Source organism: Harmonia axyridis, chromosome 7 (assembly GCF_914767665.1).
Source record: "Harmonia axyridis chromosome 7, icHarAxyr1.1, whole genome shotgun sequence".
NCBI classification, from domain to species: Eukaryota; Metazoa; Arthropoda; class Insecta; order Coleoptera; family Coccinellidae; genus Harmonia; species Harmonia axyridis.
Genome location: NC_059507.1, coordinates 10,611,167 through 10,624,424, shown reverse-complemented (window position 1 = coordinate 10,624,424; position 13,258 = coordinate 10,611,167). Strand labels below are relative to the sequence as shown.

Genomic DNA, 13,258 nt, shown 5'->3' with positions numbered 1-13,258 from the left:
AATTCTGTCATTTTTTTTTAATCAAAAATGAGTAATTCCTGACATAATTAGTTGGTTCATTTGTATTTTTTGAATTATACGGGAGAATAAAGGTTTTTGAAAATTAAATATACCAAATACAAACCTGTTTGAGCAAGAGCTCGCTATTGGCACTGAGGCATGTAACAAGATACTTAGTTAAGCTGAGGAATGAACCGAGTACATCAACAGTTAGATGATCTCTAGAAGACCTTTGCAGCATGAAACTTATCACTAAGAATCCACGGTTCTGTATCATGTGCTGTTGGACTGTTTGAGATGTCTCCACCAGTTCGCAAATAAACCCCAGAAGCTTTGAGCTGAAAAGGTCAAAAAATGTATTAAATAGGGAAATGGTTATTTTACTATCTAGAAAATACTTTCCGCTCAAGACAGAAACAATATTTTTTTCACAACCTCAAGTATTATAAAATTACAACAAAATTTTATATAAATTTTTCCTTCATGTTCAATAAACATTCAATCATTGAATAACGTAACCAAAGTGTATTTGGATCGAGTACTTTATTGAGATTACCAAAGTTCGCCAAAAGCACTTCCTCTCTAAAGCTGTTCACATTCTTATCATGTGCAAAAAATTAGCATATTGCTTCTCGTACCTTTCTTTAGATTTTCAGGCAATAGATCCATAGTTGCTATATTAGCTGCTTCCAGAATATCTTCTGGTAGCTCCTCATCAGATAAATACATTTTCAATCTTGTTTTCATGAATATTCGAAAAAAAATTAATAAGAATGAAAAACTTGGCGAGTATTCGTTTTGACACATTGATTAACATGACATAGAAATAAATACACAGATCAGGATCTCTGAAATACTGGTGTGTTCACTGATTAGATTTTGTTCAAGATGATTCTGACGACTCGACTCGGCATGGGTCCTTTTGCCCTTTTCTTTCTTAAGGTGGCGCTATACAAAGAATCAACTTTTGTCTGTCAAAAGTAGTTTATTGTTGATTTAACCTCAAAATGACATTGACAGAAAGACGACGTGAGCGCCACCATAAAAAACGATGCGGAAATCAAGTAAAAAGGGACCAATACCATTACAATCCAAGAAGGCTGGTCCCTTCAGAAGTCGCCACTTTAATCTTAAGGTTTTTCAATAGTAAGTGAGCACACCAGTATTTTAGGCGTCTTAGTAGGATCCTACCGCAGATCTCTCTGCGATATGAATTTCTACAAGCTTCTTTATCCAATATTAGATTCACTTGAAATATTTCTGATGGATGAGGAAATTGATGTACTTTGTCTTACAGAACATCATTTAACAGAGGAACTGTCAGGGTATATATCTTTAAATGGCTATAAACTAGTTAGTATTTTTTGTAGAATTCTGAAAAGTTGTGGTGGTAGTGCCATATTCTGTAAAGAATCTTTAATAAACAATGTTAAAGAATTAAAAAAGATAAAGGAAATGTCAACTGAAAATATAGTAGAAATAAGTGCAATCGAGGTATATTTGACTAACAAAAAACTATGTATTATCTCTGTATATCGCCCTCCTCACGGTGAGATATCTCCATTTCTCAAGTCATTGGAAATTATTCTAAATTCAGTCTGCAGAAACGTCAATAATGAGATCATAATTTGTGGAGATCTAAATATCGATAACCTAGGCGACGCCACTGCTAAGAGGGAACTAACAGATGTACTATCATCTTTCAACATTTCTAAATTGATAAATACTGAAACGAGGGTCGCAAAAAATTCAAAAACAGGTATAGATTATATTTGTGTAAATAATTCAGGAAATGTTTTGAAATGCAACGTTGTTTTTAATGGGTTATCTGATCATTCTGCACAAATCTTAACCATAGGCGAAAATATTAATAAACCTGTATTGACGCAGTATGCTAGGTCATTCACGGAACAAAATCATCATAGATTTCGATCTTATTTATTAAAAGAAACTTGGAGTGAAGTTTTCACATGTCACGAGGTAAATGAAGCGTTTTCGAATTTTGTTGAAACTATGAAATATTACACGGATATAACATTTCCACTCAGAAAATACAAGCCAAATCTACACTACAACAAAAAATCTTGGATAACACCTGGCATTCGCACGTCATCTAAACACTTGAAAAGAATATACTGTGATTTATTAGACAGCAACTATGACGATAATATACTAAATTACTATAGAAATTACAAAAGAATTTATTCCAAAGTTATTAATGAAGCAAAAAAGAGGCAGAATATCAGCATATTTCAACAAACTGAAAATAAATCAAAAGCGGCTTGGAAGGTCATCAGCAGTAATATTTCACATAAAAGTAACAAAAATCGTAAAGTAAATAAAATAAGAATAGAAAATCACACTATTTCGGAAACAAAGGATATTGTCAACTATTTTAATGACTATTTCGTGAATATTCCAGTCGAATTGAATAAAAAACTGCCGCAAACGCCTACTAATTGTGATTTGCCCTCAAGGTTGACTCATTCAATGTTTCTTACGCCAGTAGATGATAAAATTGTCAGGGATGTACTGAAAAATCTAAAAAATTCGAATAGCGTTGGAGTGGATGGCATAAATATGGAAGTTTTGAAAAGATGCGCAGATTTGATTGCCCACCCATTGGCATACCTCATAAATTTGATGTTGGATCGAGGTGTATTTCCGGAGATTCTTAAATTGGCGAAAATTGTTCCAATCTATAAAAAGGGAGATACAGAAAAAGTTGAAAATTTTAGACCTATAGCTGTACTGTCCGTCATATCTAAAATAGTTGAAAGAATTCTTTTCGATAAAATTATTTCATTCCTGACTAGTAACAATATCCTTCACAGTGCGCAACATGGATTCCTGAAAAATAGATCAACAACAACAGCCATTCACGACTTTTTGAGCAAACTATATGACAGTGTAGGTAAAAACATGAAAACTCTAGGAATATTCATGGACTTGAGTAAAGCTTTCGACCTGGTTAATCATGAATTGCTTCTCGAAAAATTGATAGCCTATGGATTAAGAGGGCAAGTAAATAATTTGCTGAGATCCTACTTGACCAACAGAGCCCAGGTAGTGGAGATAGATGGTGTAAGATCTAAAGAAAAAAATATAGAGTTTGGTGTTCCTCAGGGTTCTGTATTGGGACCCCTATTGTTTTTACTATTTGTAAATGACCTACCAGATATAGATGAGAGAAATTCGATTGAAATGTTTGTCGATGATATCAGCTACCTATGTAGCCATAAAAATAAAGAAGAACTCATAATGTATGCACAAAAAATGTTAGATGGATTCGTTAATTGGTTTAAAGATAATAGACTGTACCTTAACATAGAAAAAACGGTATTTATCAACTTTACCCCTCGAACTAAACTCAGCATGGAATCATTTCTGATAAAAATCAATAGTAAAAGTATACAGCAGGTTTCAGAAACTAAATTCTTGGGGGTATGGCTTGAGAACAACTTGGGATGGGAAAGCCATACTAGTACTGTATGTAATAGCTTGGCATCTTCTTGCTATGCTTTGTATAGATTAAGGGAATTAACTAATGCGAATATATTAATGACCTATTATTGTTCTCATTTTTATTCCAGAATAAAATATGGTATCATTTTCTGGGGATGTTCCTCTCTTAGTTTAAGAGTGTTTAAACTTCAAAAGCGAGCTGTGCGCATAATATCAGGTGTTCGAAGATATACTCCATGTAGAAACATATTTATTGAGTATAGATTGCTCACAGTACCCTGTATTTATATTTTGGAAACTCTTGTATTTGTTAAATCTAACTTGGATAAATTTCGGAGGAATAGCGATTATCATAAGTATTACACACGGCATTGTGAGAAATTTTGTATACCTAGGCATAATCTCAGTATTTGTGAACAGAATCCAGCTTACTTTGGTATATCACTATACAATAAGCTACCAAACTCCAATGGAGAACTGAAAAATATTTCTGCATTCAAAAAAAGCGTGAGAAATATGTTACTGGATAAATGTTATTACCATGTTAATGATTTCTTGAATGATAGTGAATTTAATTAATTGTGTACCACCTATAATATAATTGTTCAATGACTTGTCCTATATTGAATGTTCTCAATCTGAAGGATTAATAAAGATTACTATTACTATTACTACCTGATGTCTAAATTGAAATTCTCAAGGCATTTCAACATTGGAATTTCTCACGGGTTTGCCAAAAAATATTCGTTATGTTAATGAACCTGAAGATGAGACTTACCATAGAGTTGGATCACGTTTGAAGTCTGAGGCAGAGTTCAACTCGTAAGGCAGGTCCAATTGGGAGAAAAGCGGGAACAATACTTGAATACCTCCGATGGAATTAAGAGTGCTGTGGATTGAATGTGTTATCACAGCTTTCACGTCCTGCAAAACGAAATTTGTGGCATAAGGCAGGCAAAAGACGCAAGATGCGCAGCTTCAATGTCCCGGTGCATTACGATCTCGAGCACCCGCGATGCTTCTAATGAGTTTTGCGTTGGAGTTTAGCCTAATTGGGCGATGGAAGTTGTCGAAGTGGTCTCGAAATGCAATTTTCGAGAATGGCCCTACTAACTCGCAATACTAAATATGAATGTAGATAACTTCCGGAAACGAAAAGAAAGTAAAATAAACTGCTCAATTCGAGTTTGAGTATTCGTTAAATAACAGGCCAATCGATAAGTCTACCGGTCTACCATAGTAAAACACATCTTTTTTGGCAAAATTCGATTTTATTATTCAACATAGTTGCCTTCGAGTGCGATACAACGATTATAGCGATCTTCCGACTTTTCGATATCATTTTTGTAGTATGATTTGTAATTCGCTTCAAAATAGGCCTCAGTTTGGGCGATTATTTCTTCATTGGCGCTAAATTTCTTTCCAGCGAGCAAGAACAGGAGAAAGTCGCTGGAGACCAGATCTGGCGAATACGGTGGATGCAGAAGCAATTCGAATCCCAATTCATGCAATTTTGGTATTGTTTTCATTGATTTGTGACACGGCGCATTGTCTTGATGAAACAGCACCTTTTTTTTCTTTAAATGAGGCCTTTTTTCTAACGATTTCATCCTATAAAAATTCACTAACGCTATATAATAATCGCTGTTGATGGTCTGGCACTTTTAGACGTAATCAATGAATATTATACCTTGCGCATCCCAGAATACTAATGCCATAACCTTGCCAGCTGACTGTTGGATTCGGTTCATCATGTGCAGTCCACTCTGTTGACTGTCGATTGGACTCCGGAGTGAAATGATGGAGCCATGTTTCATCCATTGTCACATATCGAAGCAAAAATTCAGGTTTATTCTCGGGTTTATTGCACTAAAATAGTTTCAAACACTGCTCAGAATCATTAACACGTTGTTGCATTTGGCACATTTGGCACACAGCTTTCTCATGGGAATGATATGATGTACACGTTTAGATGTGCATCAGACCGGGGACTTTTCAATTGGCCTAATATTTACGGGTAATACTACACATTTCCAAGATGAAGAGGGGGGTTGCAATACAAACCAATAAAAAATATTCTAAATAATTGTTTCTACATTCCTTCGAATCAACTTTAGTAGGACTCAGAGAAAAAAGTTTCTTGGGCTAATTCTGTACTACCTGTACTGACTTACAGAATGATGAAACCATTCAACTCGAATTGGGAGCTATAAAAAGTTGTTGAGCTCAAGATATAATTTTTCATGAAACCGAAAGTATCAAGAGTTTTAATCCAATTTTCGTATTTTTATGGTGGAAGTTGAGATAATTCAATGTTTTATACTCACTTGTAACATAAGAGCATGAGGGGTGTGTACAAAATAAGATAGATTGCCCTTAGGTGCTGATTGTAAACATAACTGACTATCTGTGGCAACTGGGTTGTACATAAAAACTATAGCACTGGAAAGTTTACCGTCATATAAAACCTGAAAAAATCCGTCAAGATAATTAAGTTCGTACATCAGAGTTCAAAAGTCACTACAAAATAAATAAATATACTTTCGAATGGATATAAACTAACAAGGATTTATCAGCTTTCACTAATTTCAATCATTCAATTTTTTCCTAACATCTATAACAACGATAAGCAAATTTATAAGAAAATACCTCAGGGACGAACATGCATTCGATTTATGTGTAGCTAGCAAATTTTGGACTCAATATCTACTTCATCTAGGCAAGCATTTGCAGCAATTCTAACTACCGATCTTACCTATAGTTCTTACATCCTAAACCCTCGAGTTTCCTACTTTCTCGAATGAGAATTTATATCGGAAGAATATATTTCGAGGTAACTCTAACAAAAATTTGGTAATCACCAATGGAATCACATAAAGTTTTAATGTGTAGTCAGGTTTTGTATTGGCATATAATTCCACTGAAGATAAACTGATTAGTCGAAACTTTTCAGTGACGATCTTAAGAAGGCATGTGAATGTAGCCTCGTAATAATGAAATTTATCCGCTATACTCCAGTAGAAGTTGATTTAAAATGCTCCAATATTATTTGCGGAACTTTGAATTGTTTTACTAGGCAGCTAAGTAGTAGATTGACTGCCACGGCTGATAGCTATAAATTCAGCCAAGGCAGTCAATCTACTTTGCTGCCGAGTTGAACATATAATTTTTTCTCCGATTGTTTATAGTCATATCGGGTGTCCCAAGGTGAGTGGCCTATTAGATTATTATGGAAACTATTGATGGTAAAAATTTCAAATTTTGTGGATAGATATTTGGCCATGTAAGGTACATTTTTAAAATAATTTTACATTTCCAGTGTTGCCGGATGTACGACAATTTGGCAACAACTTTGTTATTTTGAATAGGACATCCGGTATTTCTATTTTTTTTATGATACTCCATAAAATATTGAATCTATTCACTCTTACTTGTCCATCCCTATCTTCAACGGTTTTTGAGTTATTAATTATTTTTCGAAATTTTTGATCAAATTGGCGTATTACGAAAATGACTCTAGTTCGTTCAATATTTGAGATTTAAGTCAGAAATTTTGCAAGTCGTTAGATATTGATCTGATCTGTGTCACTGCTCTTGAATTATGGTTGTCAATAATACAGGACGGACCAAAAAAATTCATCATTTGCCAAGTTGCAAAAATTGTGAAAAAGTCTATTTTTTCAAATTAAACACCTAGTATATTTTTCAATTTTTGGAATCAGTACAACACACTCTACAATTTTTCAATTCACGTCCCTATACCTATCTCAACTGGATTCCGAGTTATATGCGTTTATTAGATTTCACATTGATTCAATAAGTGTTAATATCTTTTGTATTGTTATGTTCTCTATGTGGTTCATAGATCGATATATCAATGAATCAGTTCAATCCATAAATGTCAAAATAAACAATAATTGCCTAACAGGTGTTTTGTTCCGAGGTTTTTCTATAAATAATGGCTCAAGAAAGATATACACATATAACGCATATAACTCGGAATCCAGTTGAGATAGGTATAGGGACGTGAATAGAAAAATTGTAGAGTGTGTTGTACTGATTCCAAAAATTGAAAATATACTAGGTGTTCAATTTGAAAAAATAGACTTTTTCACAATTTTTGCAACTTGGCAAATGATGAATTTTTTTGGTCCGTCCTGTATTATTGACAACCATAATTCAAGAGCAGTGACACAGATCAGATCAATATCTAACGACTTGCAAAATTTCTGACTTAAATCTCAAATATTGAACGAACTAGAGTCATTTTCGTAATACGCCAATTTGATCAAAAATTTCGAAAAATAATTAATAACTCAAAAACCGTTGAAGATAGGGATGGACAAGTAAGAGTGAATAGATTCAATATGTTATGGAGTATCATAAAAAAAATAGAAATACCGGATGTCCTATTCAAAATAACAAAGTTGTTGCCAAATTGTCGTACATCCGGCAACACTGGAAATGTGAAATTATTTTAAAAATGTACCTTACATGGCCAAATATCTATCCACAAAATTTGAAATCTTTACCATCAATAGTTTCCATAATAATCTAATAGGCCACTCACCTTGGGACACCCGATATATGTAGGATATTGTATTTGCAAATTATTACAATTCCCACAATCTTTTTTTGTAGTGATAAATTAATACAAAATTTGATAGAAATCGCAATTGTTGGAATGATTGGCTGCTATGGAAATGTATATATCCATAATAATTATACGAGTAGTTAGACAACTTATGAAATATTTTATTCCCATTGGGAATAATCATTTTGCTGCCTACGCAAATTCGACATATAGCACAAGGTATTTCAAAATAATGTTCATGTGTAGAAAAGTGATTGAAAAAAATTTGTTAGGCGAAAAAATATTTTTTAATTATGAAAATACACTATTTGGGAATTTACTTCTTGAAAATAATGTCGTCAAATGACGCATTTACGACACGTATTCAATCTTGCACTAAATTTCAATTGCAAGTATGCTGTGTGACGGCTTCCATTGATGGCGAATATTTTATTTTAACGGGTTTACTAACGTTAAATTTATTTACGTGACTTTTAAAAGGCTTCATATATGTGCGAAATGGGACACAAAAAGAATATAAGAATATTCAAAGCACTTGCACGCTTCCGAATGGAGAGGTCGGGATCTTCACGAACAGACGGATAACCCCTTCCACCTCCTCATATATTCTCAATAAACTTTGAATGTCGGATTTACTTTATCTAGTGTTGAACCGGCCCCTCCAAACTTTTCTACCCATTTATGAATGAGAGGAATGCTTGGCGCATTATTTAGGTGACAAAAACCTCGAATATTATGGAAATTTCTCCGCGATATAGTAGCGGAATTCGCACAACGCGCGATATTCTCCCGAGAAACGCTTTAAAGTAACTAAATTCCCATAAATTTTCTATTCGGACGCTTTGTGTGTGTATTTTGTGAAATATCGTCGAATATAGAGTAGTTCTATAGAGACGCCCATGCAAATGTGGCATTGAAATTTTACTACGCATATTCGCCACCTCCATACAAAAAAAATTAATTGGGGTAGGTTTCCAGTTGAATTGAATCAATCAACGGTGTTGATTACCCTATTGTTATAACGCTGTTAATTATTGCTATATGTATATCGCGTCACTACTACGTCAACGGGCGTCAACAATGCATTGTGGTGTGTCCTCGGAACCAGAACAAGGTTTGTCTTTGGGGGCCCGTATCACTGATTACCCCATGACTACCGAATTTAATAGGCAACTGTACCTGCGCATGTGACTGTATCGTGGATTTGCCTGAATCTGAAATATTTGCATCGAAACACGTAATCAGATGTGTGGAATTCATTCATTTAATTCCATATTATACAGTATATTCGAAATAGGATTTCTGATGAGTTTGCATTCGCAAAGGGGAATTGCATAATGGGATTTTTGGTTGGATGAACTGATTATTTTATTTTTTCATCATTGTTTAATCAGACACTATCCCATTCTAGTACGGTGAATTTTCCATTAATTTATAACGGGTGTTTTTTTTCGAGGTATATAACTTTAAGTTGGCATTTCTGTTCAAGATGGCGACCGATTTAACAGCTGTCAAATGATTTATTCTCAGTTTGGTTTGGCAATTCATCATGAATAGACTCACGCCTGAACAACGCTTGCAAATAGTGCAATTTTATTTCGAAAATAATGGTTCTGTGGGGAATACGTATCTCGCGCTACGTCCATTTTATTTTGTTTAGCGATGAAGCGCACTTCTGGTTGAATGGCTACGACAACAAACAAAACTGCCGCATTTGGAGTGAAGCTAATCCTCAAGTGTATGTCGAAACACCGTTACATTCAGAAAAACAGACTGTTTGGTGCGCTTTATGGGCTGGTGGAATCATTGGTCCGTACTTCTTCAAAAACGATGATGGCCAGAACGTTACAGTCAATGGTGATCGGTATAGAGCCATCATTACTAACTTTTTCATTCCTGAATTGAACAACCACGATGTCCAGGAACTGTGGTTCCAAAAAGACGGCGCAACATGTCACACAGCTCGTACCACAATCGATTTATTGAAAGACACGTTTGGTGACCGCCTAATTTCACGTTTTGGAGCTGTGAATTGGCCTACAAGATCTTGTGATTTAACACCGCTAGACTACTTTCTGTGGGGCTATGTAAAGTCATTGGTCTATGCGGATAAGCCACAAACCCTTGACCATTTGGAAGACAACATTCGCCGTGTTATTGCCGATATACGGCCACAAATGTTGGAAATAGTCATCGAAAATTGGACGTCCAGATCGGACTACATCCGAGCCAGCCAGGTCATATGCCAGAAATCATATTTAAAATGTAATGCCACAAGTTTATCTTGCGGATAAAAAAATTCATGTCAATCGAATAATCCATCGTTGTTCTATAGCTCTAAAAAAAACACCCTTTATAACATATACAGTGTGGTCCAATGAAAACTTCCCTGCATTCCAGTAACTGAAACCCTCTGATGTGGGTGAGCACAACACCTTCATTTTGAAAAGGGATGAGGGGTATTACGATACCTCATTTTGAAGATTTTATCGAGTACTATCTGATCCTGAAATTTCGTTCCAAAATTTCCATCGATAACGAAATGACAGGTGAAATAGTGGAAGAGTACAACTAATGAGTACCTTTGAAATGTGTCGGATATGAATGATATTCTCGAGATAAATTCCACATTGCCTTTTTGCTTAGTTTCGCTGTTATTTCATTATCGATGGATCTCTTGAACTCATCCCTATTCAAAATCAATGGGTTGTGTTCACCCCCGTTAGGGGATTGTTACGAGTTCAGATTTTCCTCGAAACCGGGAGCTTTACGAAGAATCGGTGAGCGGTACTAGAATTGACGATCTCTGATTAGCCGAATCTCGATCTCACCTGAAAAATTTTTTGTCCAAAAATTTTCGTAAAATTTTCCATACCTAACGTTTAGAAAATTCTCAGAAAAATTAAAGTTCCCTCATGGGAATATTGTATCATTTTATTGATTGATTCGACTATGTAGATTTCGAAAATGCTTGCAGTTAGGCGATCAGTACATTATTCCATAAATTAGAGGCAAAAATCTGAAATTTTCAAAGAAAAAATTGATAATATTCCCGAAGCTGCCACTTCTTCTGGACGGGGGCTACGCACTTGAAACCTCACTATGTTTTAGAGCGGAACTTGAAGTTTGAAAAACGCTTTATTTGAGTGGTCTGTGACGAATAATTTAGGAGACATAACGATTTTTAGAGGCAAATTCAATTTTTTCCCAGATTTCGAGTTCAAATTTCCTCGAAACCGGGAGCTTCACGAAGAATCGGTGAGCGGTGCCATAATTGACGATCTCTGATTAGCCGAATTTCGATCTCACCTGAAAAATTTTTTGTCCAAAAATTTTCGTAAAATTTTCCATACCTAACCCTTAGAAAATTTTCAAAAAAATTAAAGTTCCTTCATGGGAATATTGTATCATTTTATTGATTGATTCGACTATGTACATTACAAAAATGCTTGCAGTTGGGCGATCAGTACATTATTCGTAACAATACGAGGATGAAAAAAACGGAAAAGTTGTTTCCCCTTGAATCAGAAATTGACTTGTCCGAGCGATTTTCCACATTGTCATATTAAAGTTGGGAAATCGAGGTGTTGAGTTTTCGTTGGTTCATATAAGTATATAAAAAAGATCCTGGAGACTGATATTTTAAATGCATTTATTCTTGTATTGGTATTAAATTCAAACTAGTATCATCTCTGATTTAAAATTTAGATACAGAATCTGAATCGTAGCAGCAGTGACATAATCTTATGGTCTATTTCAGGGAAATGTGATGTTTTAAGACCTGATAATAATGAATAAAAAAAACAAAATGCTTACGGTACGTGCATCCACTGCAGTCAACGGCATGCTAGATGATTGGTCATTATCACTCACCCTTTTGTGATTGTCAGGCAAATTAATATTACATTCGTTATCAAAACGAAACTGACTCTGAAAAAAAAAATTTTTCAAGGTTGGTTGTATTGAATCGGAAAGTTACTTTTTTGAATTATAATGATCTTGAAATCATTGTTGAAAAGTCTACAGAGATGCGACAACATTCAAGTCAAGGAGCTATTGTAACAAACTACTTCATAAAATGTCACTTTAAATTTGTTATTGATCTGCAAAATGAAAAATACTACACTACACTACAATATTTTCTTTGACTTTTCAGTTCTAAATATTTTTCGTGGAACTTAATTTATGAAACATTTATGATAGCAAAAAAATATGATCATGCGCTTATTCAATAGAGCATATTTTAAATGCGATTGCCCATGAGATCATAAGATAAAAATCTCAAATTGATTCCATTTTTTTACCCACCTTATATCCTGGACCTAACCTATGCATAGCGCAAATTTGTTGCGTTGTTAGTGCTTCACTGAACAAATATATGGCAGACATCTGACCGCAAAAAACTCTCTCTTCGTCCAATTCAGGCGTGGCACCAATATAACACTTATCAAAAGGCTGAAAAAAACAAGGTAAGAAACGAGAAAAATCGATAGAATGTTCACACTTACATCGTTCGTAGAAACAAACCAAGCCATATCTGTGCTTGAAGCTAATTGACCATTGACTAAACATTTTATCTCACTCTTTGTCCATCTATTATATATATAAACTATTGCAAGCATGTACCACTAGAATATAATCAATGAATTCGTTTTGAATATTAGATATTTTGATTGTTCATCACCTTTCTTGGTTGGAATTCGTATTTGACACAGTGCTGAAAACCTTTGCCCTTAATTTTCATAGAGGTTAAAACTAAACAATTTCCTACAAAATGAGCTGTATATCCTACACCTTTACTAGTTTTAAAACTGAAAGAAAAAATTGATTTAAGATGAATGATCTACAATAAAATGAACATTGATTTCTCTTATAATATAATCTTTGTTTCTATAGGGTATTTTTTTCGAGGTATATAACTTTAAGTTGGCATTACTGTTCAAGATGGCGACCGATTTAACAGCTGTCAAGTGAATTATTCTCAGTTTGGTTTGGCAATTCATCATGAATAGACTCACGCCTGAACAACGCTTGCAAATAGTGCAATTTTATTTCGAAAATAATGGTTCTGTGCGGAATGCGTATCGCGCACTACGTCCATTAGCGATGAAGCGCACTTCTGGTTAAATGGCTACGTCAACAAACAGAACTGCCGCATTTGGAGTGAAGCTAATCCTCAAGTGTATGTCGAAACACCGT

At 34.6% G+C, this 13,258-nt stretch overlaps 1 protein-coding gene across 6 annotated transcripts in view; it reads right to left on the bottom strand.

Moving 5' to 3' along the window:
* Positions 1-13,258, bottom strand: part of LOC123684381 (neurobeachin) — a 372,530-nt gene that overhangs the window by 179,183 nt on the left and 180,089 nt on the right. For all 6 annotated transcript variants that reach the window (XM_045623617.1, XM_045623619.1, XM_045623620.1 and 3 more), the window contains exons 7-13: positions 12,744-12,870; positions 12,568-12,687; positions 12,368-12,514; positions 11,876-11,989; positions 5,793-5,933; positions 4,244-4,389; positions 125-338 (exon numbers count right to left, since the gene is read on the bottom strand). In XM_045623617.1, the coding sequence (XP_045479573.1) occupies positions 125-338; positions 4,244-4,389; positions 5,793-5,933; positions 11,876-11,989; positions 12,368-12,514; positions 12,568-12,687; positions 12,744-12,870 (1,009 nt within the window). The remainder of the gene's footprint in view (positions 1-124; positions 339-4,243; positions 4,390-5,792; positions 5,934-11,875; positions 11,990-12,367; positions 12,515-12,567; positions 12,688-12,743; positions 12,871-13,258) is intronic.